This window comes from Tamandua tetradactyla, chromosome 10 (assembly GCF_023851605.1).
Source record: "Tamandua tetradactyla isolate mTamTet1 chromosome 10, mTamTet1.pri, whole genome shotgun sequence".
NCBI classification, from domain to species: domain Eukaryota; kingdom Metazoa; phylum Chordata; class Mammalia; order Pilosa; family Myrmecophagidae; genus Tamandua; species Tamandua tetradactyla.
Window position 1 is genome coordinate 106218035 of NC_135336.1, and position 23396 is coordinate 106241430.

Below are 23396 nucleotides of genomic sequence, written 5' to 3' on the forward strand. Positions count from 1 at the left end.
CTTTTCATTCTCCCAAGTGTCCATTACAAATTTTCCACCTGCCTAACAAACATTTCTGTGTCAGTGCTTTGCTATGTCTTCAAACTCTTTATGTTTGAACTCATTCTCATTCTCTCCCACATCCCTGAAAATGTCATTCCCTGCATCTATTTGTTCCCGAAGGCATCCCTCCCCTTAATATTCTGATGCATCCCTAAGTCCTATTGATTCTTTCTTTAAAATATGGATCAATCCCACCCTTACATTTCCACAGCCACTGCCCTCAGATAGCCTGACCTGTCATATCTGGCTGTCAAAAAAGCCTCGTGGATGCACACCCCAATCCCTCCCCTCCTTTGCCTCTCCATTCCACCTTGCCTACCACGACAAGCTGACTGACCTGTCATCCTTTGTCAAAACGTGCAGCAGAACCTTTAATGGCAAAACTGAAGGGAGCAACAGACGTTTCAATAATAATAGTAGGGACTTCAATACACCACTCTTCTCTATAGATAGAATAACCAGACAGAAGATCAACAAGAAAATAGAGGAGTTAAACAATTTGATAAATGAATTAGGTCTAACATATATAGGTCATTGCACCCCAAAACACCAGGATATACATTCTTCTCTAGTGCTCATGGAACATTCTCCAGGATAGATCATATGCTGGGGCACAAAACAGGTCTTCATAAATTTAAAAACATTGAAATTATTCAAAGCATTTTCTCTGATCACAATGGAATAAACCTGGATCTCAATAACCACCAAAGAATGAGAACATTCACAAATACATGCAGGTTAAATAACACACTCTAAACAACCAGTGGGTCAAAGAAGAAATTGCTAGAGAAATCAGCAGCTATCTAGAGACAAATGAAGATGAGAATACAATATATCAAAACTCATGGGATGCAGCAAAGGCTGTGCTGAGAGGGAAACTTATTGCCCTAAATGCCTGTATTAGTGAACAAGAAAGAGCAAAAATCGAGGACTTAACTGCTCACCTGGAGGAACCTGAGAAAGAATATCAAAACAACCCTAAATCAAACAGAAGAAAAATAGCCCTAAATCAAATAGAAGAAGGGAAATAACAATGATGAAAGCAGAGTGAAGTGAACGGGAGAACAGAAGAACAATAGAACGAATCAATAAAGCCAAACGTTGATTCTATGAAAAAATCAATAAAATTGATGGGCCACTAGCAAGACTGACAAAGGAAAAACAATAGAGGATGCAAATAAACAAAACAAAAAATGAGAAGGAGTGTGTTACCACAGACTCTGAAGAAATAAAAGAAATCATAAGAGGAAACTATGAACAGCTATATGCCAACAAACTAGACAACTTAGAGGAAATGGACAAATTTCTGGAAACATAAGAATAAGCTACACTGACTCAGGAAGAAGCAGAAGACCTCCACAAACCGATCACTAGTAAAGAGATTCAATCAGTCATCAAAAATCTTCTTACAAAGAAAAGCCCACGGCCAGATGGCTTCACAGGGGTATTTTATTAAACATTCCAAAAATAACTAACACCAATCCTGCTCAAACTCTTCTAGAAAATTGAGGAAAAAGGAACTCTACTTAACTCATTTTATGCAGCTAATATCATTTTTTTTTTAGGAATATTGATGGTTAAATTTATTTGCTACATTTTATCTTCATGATTAGAAATTCATTTGCTACATTTTATCTACACAATTAGAAATCCCTAAATCAGGAAAAGATGAAAGCATAATTTTTCTTGATTGAGGCTTTACTGTGCAGGGTGAAAACACTAATATATTCAATATCAATCTTTATAATACAACTAATAAATGGTCTCATAATTGAGGTACACAAAAGCTTTTTTTGCCAAGCCAAGTTAAGCTTTATCACATTAAAAAAATTCATGTGTAAAACAAGTGTCACTTCAAAATATAGATTACTTTTTCAGAACCTGAAAGACATAAAAAGTAATTAAAGTTCGTGGAAAGGAAGTGTTAAAACTGACTGAAATACAGCAGATGCCCTATTAATGTACGGTGGAGCCATGGTCACACGGCGCAGGGATGCTGGGGGGTGCTGTTTCCGTTGGCAGCAGAGGTTCCCAGTGCGGCTCTCCTGAGCTGCGTTATACGAGGTGCATCTCGAGAGCTCATTTCCTGCTACTTAGCAGTCCAGAATGCCCGACGGGTCCCACGACTTCAGTCCTTTCTAGGAAGCATAATGGTCAGCCATTCCAGACTTTTAGAAAGAGCTTTCTGGAGATTTGTCATCAACAGGATAAAAAAATCTTAAAGAACTACTAGTTCCAACACACTTCAGAATGGTCTAGATTGCTTCAAAATAGCAAATCAAGGTGTAATTAATTTTTTTCACATTTAATTTTACACCTTAACTTTCTATATCATTAAGATGCCAATGTGTTAATGATAGAAGTATAAAATAGAATATAAAATTCAGAATCACCTATTTGTCTCACATACAAGTATGGCAAATATTAAGCAAGTAAATAGAATGACAATATAATAACAAAGATAGAATTTGTATATTTGCCCAAATTAAAATAACCATGTCTCCAAACTCAAGGCATGGAGCAAGTTGAATGTCTGGTCTTGGCAATGGCTACATCACCAGTGTAACACAGAATGAAGTGTTTCTCCATCACACAGACTCTTTAAGTACACACATGCTGATCTGTAAATAGTTTTCCTTCCATGTCCGGCATCCAACCATTAAATAGGCACACTTCAAATTCTTCTGTGTGGCCTGAAGTTCCTGTCTTCAGAAACATCAGTAATGCTTTTGGATACGTGTTGAAGCATGAATTGTAAATTAACACAGGTATAATCTTGATAATATGAAAAAATATTCACATTAGAACAAAAACTACAATTATCGCGAGTTCTATTTCCTGAAAATTCTGTTGACCTCTGCAAGTCACAGCTCCACATGTGCACACAGTTCTGACCCTCTTTTTGGCTGGGCTGTGGTCAACAGAATCTGAAGATATACTCTAGAACCTTTCATCTGATAATCAAAAGTCAACTCTTCTCCAGCATTTATGGTTCTGGTGGAAAATAATGCTATTCAGGGAAGACGAGTATCAAGGTGATCAGTGAAAACATTGGACACCTGAAGATTTGGGTCACAAGTGTGATTCCCAAAATAAGACACATCTCCATTTCATGCTGCATCTACTGTGAATCCATCCGATTCAAAGTTCAGATCAAAGAGGAATGCGATTCCTTTGTTGTCATATAGCTGTCCCCGTCATTCAGCTTCTGCACTTGTAATTACCTCTCCAACATATTCCACGACAAAGCTCATTCTCTTAATCCTTACAAGGAGTTTTATACCCCAGCCACAGCCATTGCTAATTCAAAAGATGCAAAGGGAATACTGTGTGCCTTTCTGTACAATCCTATTGGGACAGTCAGGTCCACAAAGACACCTTGAGTTGCATTCATAGATGGGCGTGCCGGGGGGATTTTAATTTGTTGGTTTTTATTATAAGCCAAAAGAACTCCAGCTTCAGCAGGACAACATTTCTCAAAGAAGCAATCTATGCATGAAAACCAAAGGTGGCTTCATTTACTAAACTGATTCCAGGAGCTGGCATGTACTCATTTATGCAGTAGAAATCTGAAGGTGGGCCCTCTAGATCAAAAGCATTTTCAACAGATATCATTCCTCTGTGATTCTTTCTTCTGTTGAGCTCGTCTTGCCATCTCTGCAGAGCTATCCTTTGTTTAGCCTTCTTTACAATGCATTCAGCAATGGCAGGTTTCAGAGCCTTGTTACTGTCTTTCAGAGTTATTGCTTTACCTTGCTTTACCTGAGATAAATAGTTCTGTTTGTCATTAGAGAACTGCTGAAGTAGTAGCAGACATTTCAGATTTTGCAAAGGTTCCCAAGTACTTGTAAATCTGGCCATCCTTTCCATTCTATGAGATAATACTCCATATCCTTGGGGCACCTTGGGCCTGGCTGCCGCCACCTTGTGGACACCCCTTATGCAGCTAATATCATTTTAATCCCCAAACCAGGCAAAGATCCTATAAGAAAGGAAAACTATAGGCCAATCTTCCTAAAGAACATAGATGCAAAAATTCTCAACAAAATTTTAGCAAATTGAATCCAAAGCACATTAAAAGAATTATACACCATGACCAAGTGGGGGTCTGTACCAGGAATGCAAGGATGGTTCAACACAAGAAAATCAATTAATGTAATCCAGCACATTAACAAATCAAAAGGGAAAAACCACATGATCATCTCCTGGCCAAGAGGGATAGGAGTGCCTTGTTTCTGCTCTCCATGTGGCCTTCAGACTCCACAGGGCAGGGCCTCCTCCTTCCTTACTGCTAGGTGGTGGCAAATGTCCTGTCTCTCCCCTAGGCCTCCTCCAACATCTCCCAGTGGGGACAGGGAGGGTAGGGATGATAGTCCTCTGCTCTGCTCAGCCTTCTCTGACACCACCGCAGCACGGGGCTGGGGCACCTTGGGACAGACTGTTGAGGATGGAAGCCCAAGACCCCCATCCAGCTTCTGTTAGTGGGAGTGTGGGTGGGGTGGAAGGACTTTTCTGTGGCGCTCATCTGGAGCAGAGCAGTTATCATCTACATGCTTTCTGCCTTGTTGGATTCCTGGTTGTCTGCCTAGAGAGAACAGGCAGGCTTTTACTGAGGAGTTACCTGTCTGTGGCCATTGATGTATCCAGCTAGCTGGCTTCTTCAGTCTCAAGTTTGTGGTATATGAAGCTGAAAGAAAGTCCAGGGAGCTCACCATGGCAGGGTTCCTTGGGGCCCGAGGTCCTAAGCCAGTCTTCCATCTTCTCTCTACTTTTCAGTACCTTCTTCTGTCTGTGTTATACAAAATGTCCAGGGATTTAGGCATACCTGCAGGAGGAATGGGGAAAAGTATGCCCGCTCCACCCCACATCCCTGGGCAATTGGTTGTGGTTGCCTCCCAATGGTGGTCATGGCAGTTCTTCCTGTCGTAATGATTTCTCTACCATCCTGTCTTGGAGTTTCAGCCATGAGTCACTGTGACCACAATTCTTAGAAGGAAACCTCACTTTGGATAGCCCCATGAAAATGAAGGTAAAATCTTTGACTTGGAGAACGCCATTAAAAGCTTTGGGAGCACAGTAAGAAAACATAATACTTTCACAAACATAAAATGGGTGAAATCTCAGTGGAAAAGCAGGTGCATCTGTTTCTACCCGGGCGGTGTGCCCAGCATGGACAGTGGGGACAGAGCTCCCACGTCCACGGTCCCCACGGTGGTCTTGCTGGCTGTGCTGGCCTTCAGCTCTCCCTTCACCATCGAAAACCACAAAGTCTCCAGAAGGAAGAAATGGGGCAGGAAAGTTTCAGGAAAAGGGATTGTGACATGAGGAAACCAAATAAAAGATGCAAGGAAACCCTCCTTTAAAAAGTAGAACGGGGAATGATTTCTAAGTGTTGTGTTAATTTTTTTTTAATTAATAAAAAAATAAAATAAAATAAAATAAAAAAAGTGGAGCGGGAACCCTTCTTGAAAACCAGCCAGGGTTATCTTGCAGGCTGCCTTTGGGAGGTGACCCAGAAGTGCAGGCCGGAGGCCCAAGGAACACTGAAGGCCAGCATGACCAGACCCCAGGAGCCCATCTTCTGCCCCGGCCAGGGCTGAGTGGTGAGCCACTGGCCACCTGGGTGCAGGAGGAAGGAGAGCAGACCTTGGAGAGGATCCTGTGGTGGCCTTGGAGATGCTTTAGGGGTAGGCAAGTGTGCAGAAGATGGGGGGCCACAGGGCTTCCTGTCCACCCTGCTGAACTCTGCCCTCAACCAGAACAAGGTTAGTTAGCACCAACCAACTAGACTAAGTTAGCACTTTGTTAACCTGCCCATAGCAAGTGTTTTAGTCTGCCAAAGCTGCCAGAATGCAACACACCAGGGACGGATTGGCTTTCAGTAAAAGGGGATTTATTTAGTTAATTTATAGTTCTTCAGAGGAAAGTCAGCTAACTTTCCACTGAGGTTCTTTCTTACGTGGGAAGGCACAGGATGATCTCTGCTGGCCTTCTCTCCAGGCCTTTGAGTTCCAACAACTTTCCCCGGAGTGATTCCTTTCTACATCTCCAAAGGCCTGGCTGAGCTGCGAGTGCAGAGATGAGGTATGCTGAGCTGCTTGGGCTGTGCTACATTGAGTCTCTCATTTAAGCACCAGCCAGTTAAATCAAACGTCATTCATTGCAGCAGGCACGCCTCCTAGCCGACCGCAGATGTAATCAGCGACAGATGAGGTTCACATGCCATTGGCTCATGTCCACAGCAATAGGACTAGGCACATTCACCTGGCCAAGTTGATACCTGAAACTAACGACCACAGCAAGCAAGTGGTCAAGCTGAGATTCCACCCCAGCCAGTCTGACCCCTAAATGCACCCTCTTAGGGGAGAAATGAATGATATTTAATAAGTTCCTGCAGTTCCCGGAACTGCCTGTGGGGTTTCTCGTGGCAGAGAAGGAAGTGAACGGTACAGATGTGCTGCACCAGGCATACCTCGTGGCAAGCAGGTAGGACTCTGATCTGCAGGATTCATTCTACCTTGTCTGGTCCTATGTGCCAGGGACACGGGCTGAAGCTTCCTCTCGGTGCTGGGATTCCACGTCTGGGCCAAGTGGATGAGATGTGCAGAAGAGAAACTGTCATCTCAGGACAGCCATCGCCTTAGTCCCTGGGGCTGCCGGAGCAATCTGCCACAAACCGCAGGCTGGAGACAGCACAGGTGTGTTCTCTCACAGCTCTGGGGACACAGGTCCGAAATCGGGGCGCCAGCAGCATGATCTGTTCCAGAGGCTCTGGGGGAAAGCCTTCAGCCTTGGTGTTTCCTTGGCTGGTGGCTGCTCACTCCGGGCTCTGCCTCCTGTGCAGACACTCACGTCGGATTTAGGACCCATCCCGACCCAGGAGGGCCCCTCTCCATCCTGGCCTTATTGACTTCTGCACATATAAGGTCATGTCCTGGGATTCCATGGGGTTTTTTGGGAGACACAACTCAACCCAGTGCAGACCCTGGTTTAGCTGTTGTAAGACGGTGTTGAATAAACAGGAGTTTCAGCGTTGGATAAATAGGTCCCCAAATCCTCGGTCATTCTTAGGTAGGACCCACATTGCTGGGTCATTGAGGAGGATGCAATCAAGGAGAATACTTTGGGAAACACGTGGCTTCAAACATAATTTTGGGAGGGATGGACTTTTTCAAGTTACACTACTGTGAGAGCCCCCAGGCCCCTGCTGGCCGCTCAGGCTGCCCAGCCCACCGTGGGGAGGGCAGACCCTCCCTCTGGTAAAGCATATACAGTGTCCTGATACATAATTTAAGAGGCTTCTGGCAGCCTGGAGACAGTGAAAGGGCTACCAGGAAAGACCATTTGGCCTCAAGTTCCATCAGCTTTTCAAAAACAAATGCTGTTTCATGAGAAAGGTCTGGGAAAAAGAAGGGACATCGACTAACTGGAAGGCGAATCATCACTATTATAAGGAATTGCTAAACCAGTATTTCTGCTGAATTCAAGCATTTTCTAAACTCCCACATTAAAATATCTCTAATAGATTGTAAGAAAATAAGGTATCAGTAGCCAAGAGAGTTCAAATAGAGTCAAGAGGCTATTCTGGAGGCTACTCTCATGCAAGCTTCAGCTAGATATTGCTATTTACCATGGTTTGCCAAAACCATTCCTGCCAACTCTAAAGAACCCCTAGGGCTTTATCTGAGATCCCACAAAAGTTTCATGCACTGTGACTGCTTTCCAGAAACCTACAGCTCCCAGATGGGTTCCCAGGCCAGATCAGACCTAAAATGCAGAGAGCCAGCCTCTCCAGAACATCAGCTAGTTCCATCCCCCTCCCCATATGATCAACAGCCCTTTCCAACATGAAAAAGTTAGAATGGACATAGCCCAAATACTCCTAAAGAGTGAGAGAAAGATCAAAGGAGAAGTACAGTTATAATAGAAAACATAGGATTTAACAAAGGAGTATGACAGCTGAATCACTGACATTTCTTTTAGTCTCCCCTGTCTTCTTTTCCAGCAGCTAGAAGGAAGAAACCTAAAATTCTGGAACTGTAACCCTACCAAACTCTGAAATCTGTTCTATAACTACGTGTTATGATGTACCTTGAAATATATGGCTTTTTTGCATCTCTGTTATATTTCACAATAAAAAAATGTTAAAACAAAACAAAACCTCTACTAGGGCTCTTGGGAAGGACATGGCCTGGGCAGCTACTCCTGCAGGTGAGCAGTTGGGACCCAACGCCATGGGGGGCGCTCACCCTGCCCCCACCAGGAAGCCGCCGTCGGGCAGGGCCCTGGCTTGGGAGGAGATTCAGGTGACGTCTTGCTGAGGGGCGGTTGGGGTCTGTTTCCTCTGAGCATCTGTTCTCTGAGGACAGACCAGAGAAGGGGAGGCTGCTCGCCTTGGAGCAGAGGCAGGGAAGGGGGTCTCTGCCTGCAGAGGCAAAGCCCCCCGCGTTCCCTGCCTCTGTGGGTACAGGGCAGGAGGCAGCACCTGCTGTGGCACCCGGCAGGGGTAGGGCCAGTGTGGCGGAAGGGGTGAGGGCAGGGAGGTGAGAGGCCGGGTCCCCTGTGCTGGGCCCAGGCAGGCGGCCTTGGGTGGCGAAGGCTGGGCGGTCATGGGTGGGCACTGCGGGGCACCCCCTGAGGTGGGAACCTGCCGTGTCCACGGCACCCACTTGGGACCCATGGCGGGCCGTCCACCATCTGTCTTTGCCAAGAGAGCCTGAACGTGAATCTGCGTTGAAGCGCACAAAAATGAAAAGTAATAAGGACTAAGTATTGCCACTGAGCCAGCAAAACCACTGAAAGATTCCTGAGGACAGGTGGGGGTTCTTGATTTCCCCCCTCTGACCTGTAAAACCCCTGCTCAAGGCCTCTGAGGATCTCCAGTCCCTTCCAGGGCGGGGGGGGCGGGGGGGGGGGGCGAGCACCCACCGCCACCCCCACCCCAGGCTCTCCGGGACCGCGCGGTTCCCAGAGCGGGCAGAAGCCGCGTCTTCCATCTGCTGGGAGCCCAGAGTGCTCTGCCCACCCCAGGTCCCCACGCGGGGCGGCTCCGCGGGCAGGTGCGCTGGGGGCGCGCAGGCCCCGCGAGCGGGGGTCTCCGAGCTTGTTGAGAGCTCCGCTGTCGCGTCCTGACCTTCTTGGGACGCGCGTTTTGAACGTGGAGCTGCGCGCAGGCGGAGGGGCCGCCATGGGCCTCGCGCGGGTTCGGTCGCGCGTGGCCCCGCGGAGAGCATGGGGGCTGCGCCCGCGTCCGAGTAGGGGAGCGGACACCACGGGGGCACGCGCGCTCTTTGGGGCCGGAACTGGCTTCCAACGCGGAGTGAAGGCGGAGGACCCCCGGGAAACTCGGGCCACCCGGGTCCTGTCCCGGCCCTGCCTGCGGCCCAGCGCCCCGCACCAGCCCCGCGCGCGCGCCTACCGGGGGGGCAGGGGAGGGGGTGGCGGGCGCCTCTGTCCCAGGCGATGGAGAGGAGCTGCCCCCACCCCACCCACCCACCCCCACCCCACCCCCACACTGGCACCACCAATCGCTCGGGGCCTCCCACCTCACCTGCTGCCCAGCCTGGAAAGGTGATTTCAGACTTTCCCCAGCACCCTCCAACCTCCAAACCCCCCAGGTTTGCTGTGACTCTCTCACCACTGGGGCTCGACTTCTCCTGAAACTACATGCTTGCCCAGCTGCTCCTCCACCTAATTTTGCTTCTTCACTCTCTTACAGTTGCTCCTGAGGACCCTCCCTCAATAAATCCCTGGCCCAAGAATGCCCACCTGAGGCTCTGATTCTTGGGACCCCAACTAAGAGAGCAAGGTACCATGTTGGCGCCAATATTCTGAGTGCAGAACTAGTGCTATGCTGGGGGTCACGTTCAACCGGAACTCCCTTTTCTACAAAGTGGCTGCATCTGTGCATGTACTCTTATGTCTGGGTGAGACGGCACATGGTGGACACAGTCAAGGTTTCTCTCTCGGCTGGAAGGGCACATGGCGAACACGGCATCATCTGCTAGCTTCCTCTCCTGGCTTCCTTTTTCATGAAGCTACCCGGGAGGAGTTTTCCTTCTTCATCTCCAAACCACTGGCTGCTGGACTCTCTGCTTCGTGGTGCTGCAGCATTCTCTGCTCTCTACAATTCTCCTTCTTTCTCCAAATGTTTCCTCTTTTATAGGACTCCAGAAACTTATTAAGACCCACCCAAATGGGTGGAGACATGTTGTCATCTAATTCAGTTTAACAACCACTCTTGATTAAATCACATCATCCAGGGAGATGATCTAATTACAGTTTCAAACATACAGTATTGAATAGGGATTATTCTGCTTTTATGAAATTGGATTTAGATTAAAACATGGCTTTTCTAGGGGACATACATCCTTTCGAACCAGCACAGCTGCTGCTAACAGTGCAAAAGTTATAGCGACTATTTTAAAAGACTGATGGTTCAAAGATTTTCCCCAGGAAACTTTTAGGAGGCTAAACTTTAGGTCCCCTGTGTGCTGGCTCCCTGGCCCTCCATGCAGGACTGTGGTCAGCAGTCTGAAATCTGCCATCTTCAGCTCTACCTGCCTCCTCTCTCTTCACTCACTGACATCATATTTTTGTGTAATTCCTTGAGCTTATTTACTGTGGCTGCTTTACAGTCTTTATCTGCTAAACACATCTGGACCATCCCAGGGTGGACTGCTTTTTTCATAACCATGGTTTACATTTTCCTGTTTCTTTGCATGTCTAGTCATTTTTTAGTGTATATTGGTCATTGGTGATAGCAAGTTGAGATTCTGGAATCTTGTCTTCCCCTGAAGATTCTTGATTTTTTATCCAGTCGACAGGTCAATTACTGTTTTATCACCTTGAACTTATTCAGGCTTAGTGCTATGCTTTATTAGGGTGGATCTTGGAAAGCTCAAAGTGTTTCTCAAGCCCTTCTAAATTGGCAAGACTCAACGTCCAAAATCTCACAGATCTTGTCACTGCTTTGCTTTAGGTGTTGTTAAGGCAGTTCTACAGGAGTTCTTATTTTAGGGCAGGCTCAGGGTGAAGTCTGGCCATGACTGTTTCTATGTGGTCTTTTATATTTTTAAAGCATTACTAAAAAATAGAAGAATATGAAACAGAAACTGTACATGGCCTGCAAAGCCTCAAATGCTTTTCCGGCCTTTGCTAGCCCCTGGGAGCCCCGGGAGGACGTGTCCCAGCTGAGCGCCCTGGGTGTTAATGAGGCACACAGTGCTCTCCTGAAGCACCAAATCTGTTTGGGTTTGCTAAAGCTGCTGGAATGCAATACACCAGAAATGGGTTGGCTTTTACATGGGGACTTATTAGTTTGGCAATTTACAGTTCTAAGGCTGTGAAAATGTCCCAATTAAGGCATCAAGAGGAAGATACCTTCTCTGAAAAGGGGCTGCCAGCATCTGTGGTTCCTCTGTGACATGGGAAGGCAGATGGTGGCATCTGCTGGTCCTTCTCTTCTGGGTTCTTTTGGTTCCAACAGCTAGTTTCAGTGCTGTTCTAGTTTGCTGGCAGCTGGAGTGTGATATACGGGAAACAGAATGGCTTTTAAAAAGGGGAATTTATTTCAGTTCTAAGGCCATGAAAATGTCCAAATTAAAGCAAGGCTATAGAAATGTCCAATCTAAGCATCCAGGGAAAGATACCTTGGTTCAAGAAGAGTGATGATAGTTAGCATTTCTCTCCCAACTGGAAAGGCACATGGCAAACATGGTGGCATCTGCTAACTTTCTCTTCAGGTTTCTTATTTCATGAAGTTCCCCAGGGGCATTTTCCTTCTACATCTCCAAAGGTCTCTGGCTGTGTGGGCTCCCTAGATTTTTCCAAAATGGTTCCCTCAGAAATGGCTCCAGAAAGCAACCCTGCCTTGAATGGGTGGAGACATCTCCATGGAAACCATCTAAGCAAAAGTTACCACCCACAATTGAGTGGGTCACATCTCCATGGAAACAATCAAAAAGCTCCCACCCAGCAATACTGAATGAGGATTAAAGAATTTGGCTTTTCTGGGGTATGCAACAGATTCAAACCAGCACAAGGGGCTTTTTGTTTCTATGGGTCCTTGCTTAGCATCTCTGGGGCGTTACTCTGTAAGCTCTCTCTGTCTGTGTTCTGCCTTTTATCCTCTCAGAAAGGACTCCAGTAAGGGACTAAGACTCACCTTGAATGGGGTGGGTCATATTTCTGTTGAAACAACCTAATCGAAAGGTCCCACCCACGGCAGTTCTGTGGATTAAAAGAACATGGGCTTTTCTGGGGTACATAACAGCTCCAAACTGCCACACACCACTTTACCTCTTATACGTCTGTGCCTTTCTCAACTCTCTAACAGTCACTTCCTGGTAAGCCCCCTGCCCAGGCCAAGGACTTTGGGGAAAGCCTCACCTAGACTTCTGGCTCCCTGGCCTTGCTTGGCTCCTCCTTCTCACAGGCTCCACAGCTTCTGCTGCCCAGACTCTGATCTCTGCCCCCTCACACACTACAACTCACCATGCTACACCTCACACCATCCCCCCCCCTCCACGGATGCACAGACACACAGCAGCTGTGCTCACACTCAAACTATTTCACACACATTTACTTTAATTTAGAAAAGTGATCCTAAATCTACATTACTTGCACAAGAAATGCATATGCAATGAAAAGTTGTTTTACTTTGCGGCATTCCCAAAATCTGTATCACTTCTACAGCATAGAAGGCCCTGAGTGCACAGGGGTAGGAGCTGGAGACACAAGCCAAAGGCATAAGTCCCTATATTCAATAATTTTTCAGTGTCCAGGGACAGGAAACAAGTGCTTAAGGGAGGTGTGAGCTACGGGGTGTGGAGACTCAGAAAGGAGCAGTTCATTCCAACTGGGAGATCTGCACAGGACTGTAGGAAGTTGACCCCCGAGGCAAGCCTTGGGCTGGAATTCAGGGAGTTCGGGGGCCCTTCTTACTGGCTCAGTGTTGGTGGGACTGCATGGAATCTTGTTCTGCTTAAGGCAGCCACATATCTGGTGAAAGCAGCCCAACAAGCAAGCAGGAGGCCAAGAGTTTCACAGGGGCCAAGTGCCATTTGGGCCAATGGGGGAAATTAATCCCGTGTCTTAAATAATTCCCATGGAGGCAGTGGCTGTCAGCTAAAAATAACAAAGCTAGGCTACAGGCCACAGGCCACAGGGGACAATCGTCCAGTTGTGCCTGCTCTTGCCCCTCGGCGGTGACTCGCGGTCACTGGACTCCATCTTCCTCAGGAATCTGCAGGCAGCCGGTGTGAGCAAGCCAGGCAGCGGGGCCGCAGGGGCCCATGCTCAGCCAGGAGGTGGGTCAGGGAGGGCCCATGTTGCGCAGCGCAACAGCCCAGCCTGCCGCCCGGCGTCTTCAGGGAGGAGAGCGCGCTCGTGGGCTCTGCATGCTGGAAGGACACGCGCGTGGGCTCTGCATGCTGGAAGGATACGCGCGTGGGCTCTGCATCCTGGAAGGACACACTCGTGGGCTCTGCATGCTGGAAGGACACGCGCGTGGGCTCTGCATGCTGGAAGGACACGCGCGTGGGCTCTGCATGCTGGAAGGACACACTCGTGGGCTCTGCATCCTGGAAGGACTCGCTGGTCTGTCTCTAGGTGGCAGCAGTCCCCAGCGCATGCCGTCCACGCCGAGTGGAATAGCTGTCAGTCGACTTGCTGGGGAGACAGTGGTTCACCTACGTTGTGGGGTACGCCCCCCGAGTGGGAAAGTCGATGACCGTGGCGGAGGGGTCTTTCTGGGAGCCGCACCATCAAAGTCAAAGGGACGACCAGTCCGGGGCCCGCGGGCCCACGGCCTCGGCCCAAGGGGAGAGCCCGGGGTGGGACAAACGTCAGGGCCAACGAGGACCAGGTGACGCGCGTCCAAACCCATTCATGGGACGAAGGACACTTCCCCAGGGAATTCTTTCCCCAAACCAGAGTCCCTTGGCCCCGGCGCCCTAGACGCCCGGCATTCTGGGTCCGCAGGCTCCTTTCGCCCTCCGCCCGGCTTCTTGCCCTCCCCGCCCGCGCGCACCTTTCTGTCGGAGGACAGCGGCGGCCGCCGGCCCGCGACGGGAACGCCCTCCCCTTTAAGCCTCGCGCTCCCCGGAAGTGGTAATGCGGCGGCGCCGAGGCCGGAAGTGGACGCGACCGGCAGTGGCGCGGGGAGGCGGTGGCGGCGCGGCCGGCTCGGAGCTGCCTCGCGCGGCCCGGGGGGCGTCGCTGTCGCTGCCGGCGGCGCTGCTCAGGCTCGGGCTGGGCCCGGCGCGGCCTCGGGGCTGCCCATGGGGCGCGGGGGGCCGGGCCGGTGACGCCGGGCGCCCATGGACGCCGTTGAGGAGCCGCTGCCGCCGGTGATCTACACCATGGAGAACAAGCCCATCGTCACCTGTGAGTACCCGGCCGGCGCGGGCAGGGGCGGCGGCCTTCGCGGCGGGACCGGGGCCCTCGGCCCGCGCGCTGCGGCCCGGCCGCTTCCTGGAGGTGTGGCCCCTGGGGCATTCCGGGCCCGCTGTCCCCGGGGCCTTCCCCGCCGGACGCCCGCCTCCTCCGAGCGCCTTCTGCTCTCCTACCCGCCCGTCCCCGGGCGCCCCGGTCCTCTCTGTCCCCTGTCCGCGGGGTGCCCCCGGCGCGGTCTGCGGGGTGCGGGGTCACAGCGTGCGGGCAGAACCTGCAGTCCGCCCTGGCCTCGCGGGGGACGCGGGCGCGCGGCCAGCCTCGAGGGCGAGGAGCGGGGCCGCGTCCGGGCCCCGGACGGAGCGAGCCCGGCCGGCCGTCTCTGCTTCCAGGCCCCCTGCCCTCGCCGGTCGACATTGAGGAACTTTGCGTTGCGCTGAGAACATTAGAAGACGTAGCTTTGTACTTCTGTCAAGTGTCACTAGTGGAAGCCCTGGCTGGGCGCGTCGGTTTGGTAAACTGCTTTGATGAGAGCGACGGCGCCTGCTGATGGAGCGTTTTGCACCGTCCTCTCCTCGAGTCCTCACCGCAGTGCCTAGGCAGGCGCCAAGACCAGTTCACGGGCGACAGAGACCCATTTTACAGACGGGGAAATCGAGGCCCAGGGAGATTAGGGAGCTGCCGTGCGGGAAACCCGGTGACGCTGCCTTCTTGACAGCTAGAGTGGTGCCGCTTTGGGTCTTTTTACCCCTCCACGTTTAATGCTACACAAAGGAGCTGTTTTTCCCTTACAGAACAAAAACTCCCCTGACTTTTATAAGCATGACGTTAAAGTTAAATACTTTTAAAAACGTTGAGCCCGTGGGGAGTGTTGAAATGTCGACTGACATTTTGATGACTTGCAGAGATTGATTTCAAGCCATTAGGACTTTGACCTTTGACAGCACTCTGTACCTTCATAAATATATGCAGTTTATTGTTTCAAATTGTCTCCCACGCCTGGCAGGGAAGCACTCTTCCTACAGCAAAATCTGGGGGCCCAGGCCCAAGTCCTGTCATCTCAGTGCTGGTCTTCCCTTCCCACCCTGCCTCCCCTGGGTGGAGTGCACCTTGTGTGTCCCTGAGAAGCTGCATATTTAAGGTTTAGGTCTGTCGTTTCATCATTAGTTGACAAACTTTCTTAGGTGAACGGACCATGTGTCTCATCTCACTTTAGGAAACTGGCATCATTCAGCAGTAGAAATCTTCCCCCTCAAATGTTTGTCACCTGAACGTCTTAACCAAGACTGTCTTCTGTCCACGAGGACGATGGAAATGACAGTCCAGAGGCCCTGCAGTGGCCAAAGGATTTCTGCATCCTCAGGGACAAGGGCTACGTTCTGTGGTTTTCAAGTTAGGGCTTTGCTGTCTTCTAAATCATGAAAACTTTTCTCCCAAACTGCTGTGTACATTGTGAGTGCTGGATAAATATTTATGGCCTCTAGGGGCGTCCACACGTCTAATTATATCTCATACCTCTTAGCTTGCATTTTAATAGCAAGTATGTTTCTGTAAGCATTGTGCATGCAAATACATTTCTGAAGAGGAAATTCCTGTAGTTATATGTAGTTTAGTCATGGCCGAAAGGGTAGAATTTGTTATCTTATAGTAAATGTTTGAGATACACGGTTAATGTTTAGTTTCATACAGGTCTACACCCCCACACACATATGATAAGACAACTGAGGGGCCAAGTAATGTTTCCTAGTGATTAGAATACCATAGATTAGTGGAGGTTTCCCCCGTTTTTAGGGCATAATAGGTATGTGCTGTCTCTACTGATGGGATCTCAGTCTTAGAAGGTCCAACCTTTCATTCTTTGGAATCTCAGGAATGAAAGTGGCTGCAGTCAACTTTCAGAAAAAGTTAATTTGAAAAGAAAAGTATCTCTTAAAATTTATTTATTTTTTAAACTTTTGGAATGGCTGACTTCATGGTTCACAATTGAAATTACATTTTGGTTTGTGTGGGGCTGAAGCTTTTGTTTTCCTGGTTTCACCTAATACCTTTCTTTGTCTTGTTCCCCTCTTTCCGTAGTAGGTATTTTGGAGGTAGAGGTAACCAGTGTAGACAAACATGGTGGGAAAATTGCTTAAGAAAGTCCAGAGGCTCATTTACTCTTTAAAACTTGTTGGTGTTATGGTGGGGTTACGCCTTAGTGTGTAAAAGTATGTTTATTTCTGTTACGCCTTAGTGTATAAAAGTATTTTTATTTCTGTAACCTCCTTGAAGACTTATCCAGCCACTGCACTCTTAGGATGTCTGTGGAAGCAGAGTTTATGCTTGCTTTCAAGCATACACTTTTTTTTTCCCCATGGAATTTAAAACGTTTTGTGCTAAGGAAAATGAAGCATGCTTTGAATTTGTGAGAAGTCTGCAGAGTGTTACCAGTTCAGGTAAAGTGATGAACTATTTATATGAGGGCATAAGGAGGATGCCAGGCCCTGAAAGATGAGGGCAGGTAGACTGGATTGTTACTTGAAAACCTTGCTGGGTTGTTCCCATAATATTCGTGCTGCACCTAAAAGTTTTAACTGACCTTAGTCCATAATTAACCGTTTCTTAGCTTCCTGTCTAACTGCCCCCAGCTCAGCTGTGCTGAGACTGGACAGCACTCATCTCAGAGTACTGATGGGAAGAAGGAATGCGTGTAAGGCTGGCAGAAAAGTGCCTGGAAAATGTTCAGTGCTAATGAGAGTCTTGAGCCTTATCCATTCATGGGCTCTTCTTAAACCCAAGGCAATTTAAAGCTGTAAATGCTGGAGAACAGACCTGAAATGTGAAGGGACTGCGGTGGACAGTTAGTGGTGCTGACGCTTCTGTGAGGTGGGGGACGAGTTCCTTCTGACTGCAATTTGAATACTTACGTAGGTTTTATGAATCATGAATACTAAGTGCCCAGTGTAAGTGAAACAAATCCAGCATCTCTGTATGATCCACATTTATGTTTTTGCACGAATGTTTCCCCCCTCAACCACAGGGTCAGTTCTCTGTTTTAGAATACAGACTTAGGTTTTCTGACTCGAGAGTACATTAGGAAAGACGTGCCTTTTTTCCAGCAGTCTTATTTGGTGGACATAGACAATTATATTGCACTGATTTGTGACTTTTCTTTGCTGACTGTTCAGCATTATACGTAAAATAGCACTACAGTCACCTCAGCGTCTGAAAAATAACCAGTACGCTTGATCCAAATGAGCTTTTTCACCCTGTGTTGTCTCAAATTGCCTATTTCATTTTTTGGAATCTCTGTATTTGGAGATCCAGATTTGACTTTATAAACTCTGAAAGGGAAAAAACTGTATTAAAAATGAGCAGCTCTGTAATGTACCATGTTGGAATACATGTAATGTAAGGTACCTGGTTGGAGTTGGTGTTTTTTTCTCTGTAGGCTAGAGTTTTTAAATTTGTGCGTTCTGATTTTCCACTGAGCTCGTGTTTTTTTTCCCAGAAAAATAATTTTTTAATGAAAAATAAAAACTACAAAAGAGCAATAAAGATTTTATACATATTCAGAATTAATATAAACACTAAAATACGTTTAACAAGATTCATGATATAATTATTTTGGGAAAAGATTAGGGCTAGGAGTAGGCAGATATATTATATAAATGAAAATACTCATCTTTTAAAACGCATAGGTATCTATAGGTTGAGAATAAATGTGGAAAGATAAAATTAAAAATGAAAACATTAAAAACTGAGATATACAAAGAAGCCTTAAAATAACTGAAAATGCATACTTCTCAGGAGTGGGGTTGTAGAAGTAAGGATTGGACCATGGGGGGGCGGGGCGTTCTTGTTTGTTACACTGATGGTGACTGTATTATTTAGTGACTTAATACCATTTCGTTAAAAATTTAAAAAAAATTTTTTTTATTGTATAATATACATATATACAAAGCAAAGAAAGAAAAAAGCAATAGTTTTCAAAGCACTCTAAAACAGGTAGTTATAGGACAGATCCCAGAGTTTGATTTTCCCTTCTAGTTACTCCAAATAGAGGAGACTAGAAGGCATAAATATTTTTTTGTCATCACAATCGACTTGTATGTGTGTGTGAAAAATAACATATAATATACAAAACAATAAGTTTCAAAGTACAGCACCACAATTAGTTTTAGAACATGTATCAGAGTTTAACATGGACTACAGTTCCACAATTTTAGGTTTTTACTTCTAGCTGCTTTAAGATACTGGAGACTAAAGGAGATACCAATTTAGTGATTCAGCATTCATATTCATTTGTCAAATCCTATTTTCTCTGTATAACTCCGCCATCACCTTTGATCTTTTATTCCTCTCTTTAGGGGTGTTTGGGCTATGGCCATTCTAACTTTTTTTATGTTGGAAGGGGCTGTCACTAATATGGGGTAGGGGGATGGAACTGTCTGATGTTCTAGAGAGGCTGGGCTAGGTTTCAGGATTTATCTGGTCCAGGGACCCATCTGGAGGTTGTAGGTTTCTGGAAAGTTACCCTAGAGCATGGAACCCTTGTGGAATCTTATATATTGCCCTAGGTGTTCTTTAGGATTGGCTGGAACGGTCCTGGTTGGGGGTTGGCAGGTTATGATAGGTAGCAAGGTCTACCTGAAGCTTGCGTAAGTGCAACCTCCAGAGTAGCCTCTTGACTCTATTTGAACTCTGTCTACCACTGGTATTTTATTCGTTACACTTCTTTTCCCCCTTTTGGTCAGGATGGAATTGTTGATCTCACAGTGTCAGGGTCTGGACTCATCCCTGGGAGTCATCTCCGATGTTGCCAGGGAGACTTTCACCCCTGGATGTCATGTCCCACGTAGAGGGGAAGGCAGTGATTTCACTTGCAGAGTTGGACTTAGAGAGACTGAGGCCACATCTGAGCAACAACAGAGGTCCTCCAGAAGTAACTCTTAGGCATGCCTATAGGTAGTCTAAACGTCTCAGCTTCCTATATAAACTTCACAGGAGTAAGCTTCAAGATTGAGGGCATGACCTTTTGATTTGGTTATCCCTAAAGTTTGACACAGTATCAGGGGATTCCCTCATGGTAAAGTTTAATGTTCCATATTTTCTCTCCTATCCCTCAGGGGACTTTGCCAATGCTTTTTGATTCTCTGCTTAATATACTGTAGGATGTATCCAGGCATTACATTAAGTTATACAGGATTAAAGGACCTCTTCCTTGTTCTGGGCTCCCTGTGTTTCATTTGTTCAAATGGGCTATGCAGATAGGTTGAGTTAGATTATGTGCTACAGAAAATTTTGGTTCCAGACCAAATAAACCTTTCTTCCTTTGGTCTCAAAGAGTATATGTGGTTCTCAAATAGAGACACTTTCTCCCTTACCCTTATGTTGTCAGTTACTTTAATCCCAACCTGATCGGCTTCGTTCTTATCTCTAAATATCAGGTTTTATATATATATATTTATATATATATAAAACAACTTCTCGAAATCCAGATATAGTAATTACCACTCTGGACTAAATGTGTCTGCTAGAAAAGCTTACAATCTAGGCCCCTGTTTTCTTACAAGCATTTTCTAAAGGAGGCCATACCATAATTGTTATTTTGTTTCTGGCTTATTTTGCTTCACCAAATATCCCACAAGTTCATTGACATCATTGCACGCCTCACGACTTTGTTCCTTTTTGTAGCAGCACAACATTCGTTCATTAGTATACACCATTGTTCAGGAGTCTACTTCTTAGTCAGTGCATACTGTCTGTCTCATGTAATTTGGAGCTCCTTGATTGGGAGCATAAACATTTATGATTATTATATCTTCCTGGTGAACTGTCCCTTTAATTAATATATAGCATCCTCTTTGTCTCTTACAATGTCTTTACACTTAAAGTTTATTTTGTCCAATATTAGTATAGCTACTCCTGCTTTCTTTTGGTTACAACTTGCGTGGAAAATCTTTCTCCATTCTTTTATTTTCGATCTATTTGTATCCTTGTGTCTTAGATGCGTCTCTTGTAAGCAGAATATAACTGGATTATATTTCTTAATCCATTCTGCCAATCTGTGTCTTTTAATTGGTAAATTTAGTCTGTTAACATTCAAAGTTATTATTGAGAAGGCCTTTCTTGAATCCACCATCTTATCTTTTTTATTTGTCAGGTCTATATATTTTTTTCCCTCTTTCTCTTTCTATCCTTTAAGTTACCCTTCCTGGCACTCTTCAGTTCTGTGCCCTCCTCCATACCTCCCTCTTCCTGTCTTTTTTTTTTTCCCCAATGGCAGAACTCCCTTTAGTATTTCTTGTAGGACTGGTCTCTTATTGGCAAATTCTTTCAGGATTTGTTTGTCTGTGGAAATTTTAATCTCTCCCTCAATTTTTAGGGATAATTCAGCTGGGTACAGAATTCTTGGCTGGAAGTCTTTCTTTTTCAGGATCTTAAATATATCATACCACTGCCTTCTCACCTCCCAGGTGCCAGTTGTGTAGTCTGAACTCAGTCTTATGTGGTTTCCCTCGTATGTAGTAGATTGTTTTTCTCTGGCCGCTTTCAGGATTTTCTGCTTCTCTTCAACATTTGACAGACTGATTAGTATGTGCCTTGGGAAAGGCATATTTGGATTTATTCTGTTTGGAGTTTGTTGGGCTTCTTTGCTTGTATATTTATGTCCTTTATAAATTGAGAACCTATTATGTTCTCAACTACTCTTCCTAGCCCTTTACTCCTCTCTTCTCCTTCTGGGACACCAGTGATTCTTATATTTCTGTGCTTTTTTTTTATCCCTCATATCCCTGAGATCCAATTTGAATTTTTCCCTTTTTTTGGCCATTTGCTGCTTGCATATTTGAAATCAGTTATCCTGTCCTCTAGTTCGCTTATTCTTTCTTCTGTAGTCTTCAAATCTCCTGTTGTGTGTCTCTAGTATGTTTTTCATTTGGTCAACAGAATCTTTAATCTCTGTGATATCTGCTATTTTTCTATTTATTCTTTCAGATTCCTCTTTATGTTCTTCTACTGTCTTTGTGATCTCCTTTATGCCATTAACCATCCCACTTACTTTATTCAGTATAATTATATGAACATCTTTGATTAGTTCCAACGTCTGTGTTTCCTGTGGTGTGTTATTGTGAGTGTTACGCTGGGGTGTATCTGTCTGCATTGTGATATGCTTAGTGATCTCTTGTTTTCGTTGCATGTAAATATCTTGATTGATTTATCTTGGAAGTTGATTTCCTTCAATAGTCTAAAGCCTCATGTTTGCGTGGTGGGTGTGTAAGAGGACGCAGGGTACGGGGTGGGGCACCGTAGTGCGGTGGTGCGTTACAGGTTACAGGTGCAGGTACAAGTGCAGGTGGGGGAACGTGGGCGCCCAGCGGCCAGGGAGGATGTAGCTGTGCGGGTGCACCAGTCTGGGGGGTGTGACCCTGGTGTGTGCTGGTCTAGGGCGTGGAGCCCTTGGTGCACATTTGCAGAGCTATGGCAGTGAGTTGGCGTTATGCCTGCGTGGGCTGGGGGCGGATGTGACCTGGCTGCATAGGTCACTGCTTTCCCAGAGCTGGGGGGCATGACTGAGGGCAGTGCACATGCACGGGTCTAGGAGTGCCATAAACTGATGTTCCCAGAGCTGAAGGGCATGTCTGGGAGCCATGCGCTTGTGCAAGTCTAAGAGTGCCGTAAACTGACACGCAAAGTTCAGGGCGGGTGGGGTGAGGCTGTGCAACACTATGAGCTGGGGCAGGTGTAGCCTGGGTCTGGAGGTAAGTACCTGCAGCCTTCATGCGCTGGGGACAGCCTGCAGGGAGCAGGGGGGCGGGAAGTAGTGCTTGGGAGGGGTGCAGGAGAGGTGGGTTGGGCTGCACTTGGGGTGGGGGGGTGGGGCAGGTGCGTGCGCTGGGGGTTGGTGGGGTGGGGGCGCTTGGAGCGCTGGGAGTGGGGCCAGGTGACAGGATTCAGGTGTGTGGAGTGTGGGGTGAATCACGGGTCACGGGGCTGCACTGGTGAGGGTAGTGCGTTCAAGGAACGCGGCCCGGCTTACTTCCTAGTCCCCGTCTCGCTGTCCGTGTACTCCTGTGGGTTCCGTGTTGCCGCGTTCGGCTCTAGTTCTCTGCTTCTCAGTTCCTCAGCTTTTGCAACCAGGGCCACCGTGGACGTGGCACAAGTACTCATGAGCTATGGGTGCCTCCTCCATTGGTCCTGTGGGAATAAATTGTTTCAGCACTTTTGTTTTAACCACTCTATTATTTCATAACCAAAAAAAGGTAACCTTTAATGTCTTTCTTTTCCTTTCACTTGCTACACATTGATGTACCTCAGTCCATATTGAATTCTTAAGCAAATAGCAAACCAGTGATTGAGAAAGGGGACAGAGATTTCTCCTTAGAAGCCTCATTGTTTTCTAGAGTATATTTGGTGGGCTCTTTAAAGTGGGCTTAACTGCTTTGTATTTCATTTCATCGTGTGGAGGTTAAAAATCATGATGTCTTCTGTGTGCAACCTTGGGTGTTCTCGGATCACTCTGGGCCTCAGTTTCCTCATCTGTGAAGCTGGGACAGCACCAGTCTCAGAGTGCTGCTGGGGGATTGGAAGAATGAATGTGTGTAAAGGTGTCTGAAAAGTGCCTGCAAAATTTAGATACTGAGAGTCCTGAGCCTTATCTATCGTGGAGCCTTTAGTGTCTGTGCTGGTTTGAAAGTATTATATACCCCAGAAAAGCCACGTTCTAATTCTCATTCAGTCTTGTGGAGGCAGCCATTTCTTTTCATCCTAATATAATATCGTGGGTGGAAACTTTTGATTAGATTATCTCCATGGGGGTGTGGTGTGCCCAGTTGTGGGTGTGACCTTTTAATTAGATGGAGATGTGACTCTCCCCATTCCAGATAGGTCTTGATTAGTTTAGTGGGATCCTTTAAAAGGCAACATTTTGGAGAGAGTTAGAAACGACAGAGCAGACAGAAACTTCAGAGCCCAGAGCT

General features: G+C 46.9%; 1 protein-coding gene and 1 pseudogene across 3 annotated transcripts in view; one reads left to right on the forward strand and one right to left on the reverse strand.

Annotated features, from left to right (window-relative positions):
• Positions 1 to 2838: 2838 nt before the first annotated feature.
• LOC143647761 (histone-lysine N-methyltransferase SUV39H2 pseudogene) lies at positions 2839 to 3932 on the reverse strand (annotated as a pseudogene).
• Positions 3933 to 14333: 10401 nt separating this feature from the next.
• The window catches only part of TRAPPC10 (trafficking protein particle complex subunit 10), a 118494-nt gene continuing 109431 nt past the window's right edge, over positions 14334 to 23396 (forward strand). For 2 of the 3 annotated variants that reach the window (XM_077119129.1, XM_077119130.1), the window contains exon 1: positions 14334 to 14430. In XM_077119129.1, coding sequence (XP_076975244.1) covers positions 14364 to 14430 — 67 coding nt within the window. In that variant the 5' untranslated portion in view covers positions 14334 to 14363. The remainder of the gene's footprint in view (positions 14431 to 23396) is intronic. The other variant, XM_077119132.1, reaches the window with a different exon arrangement.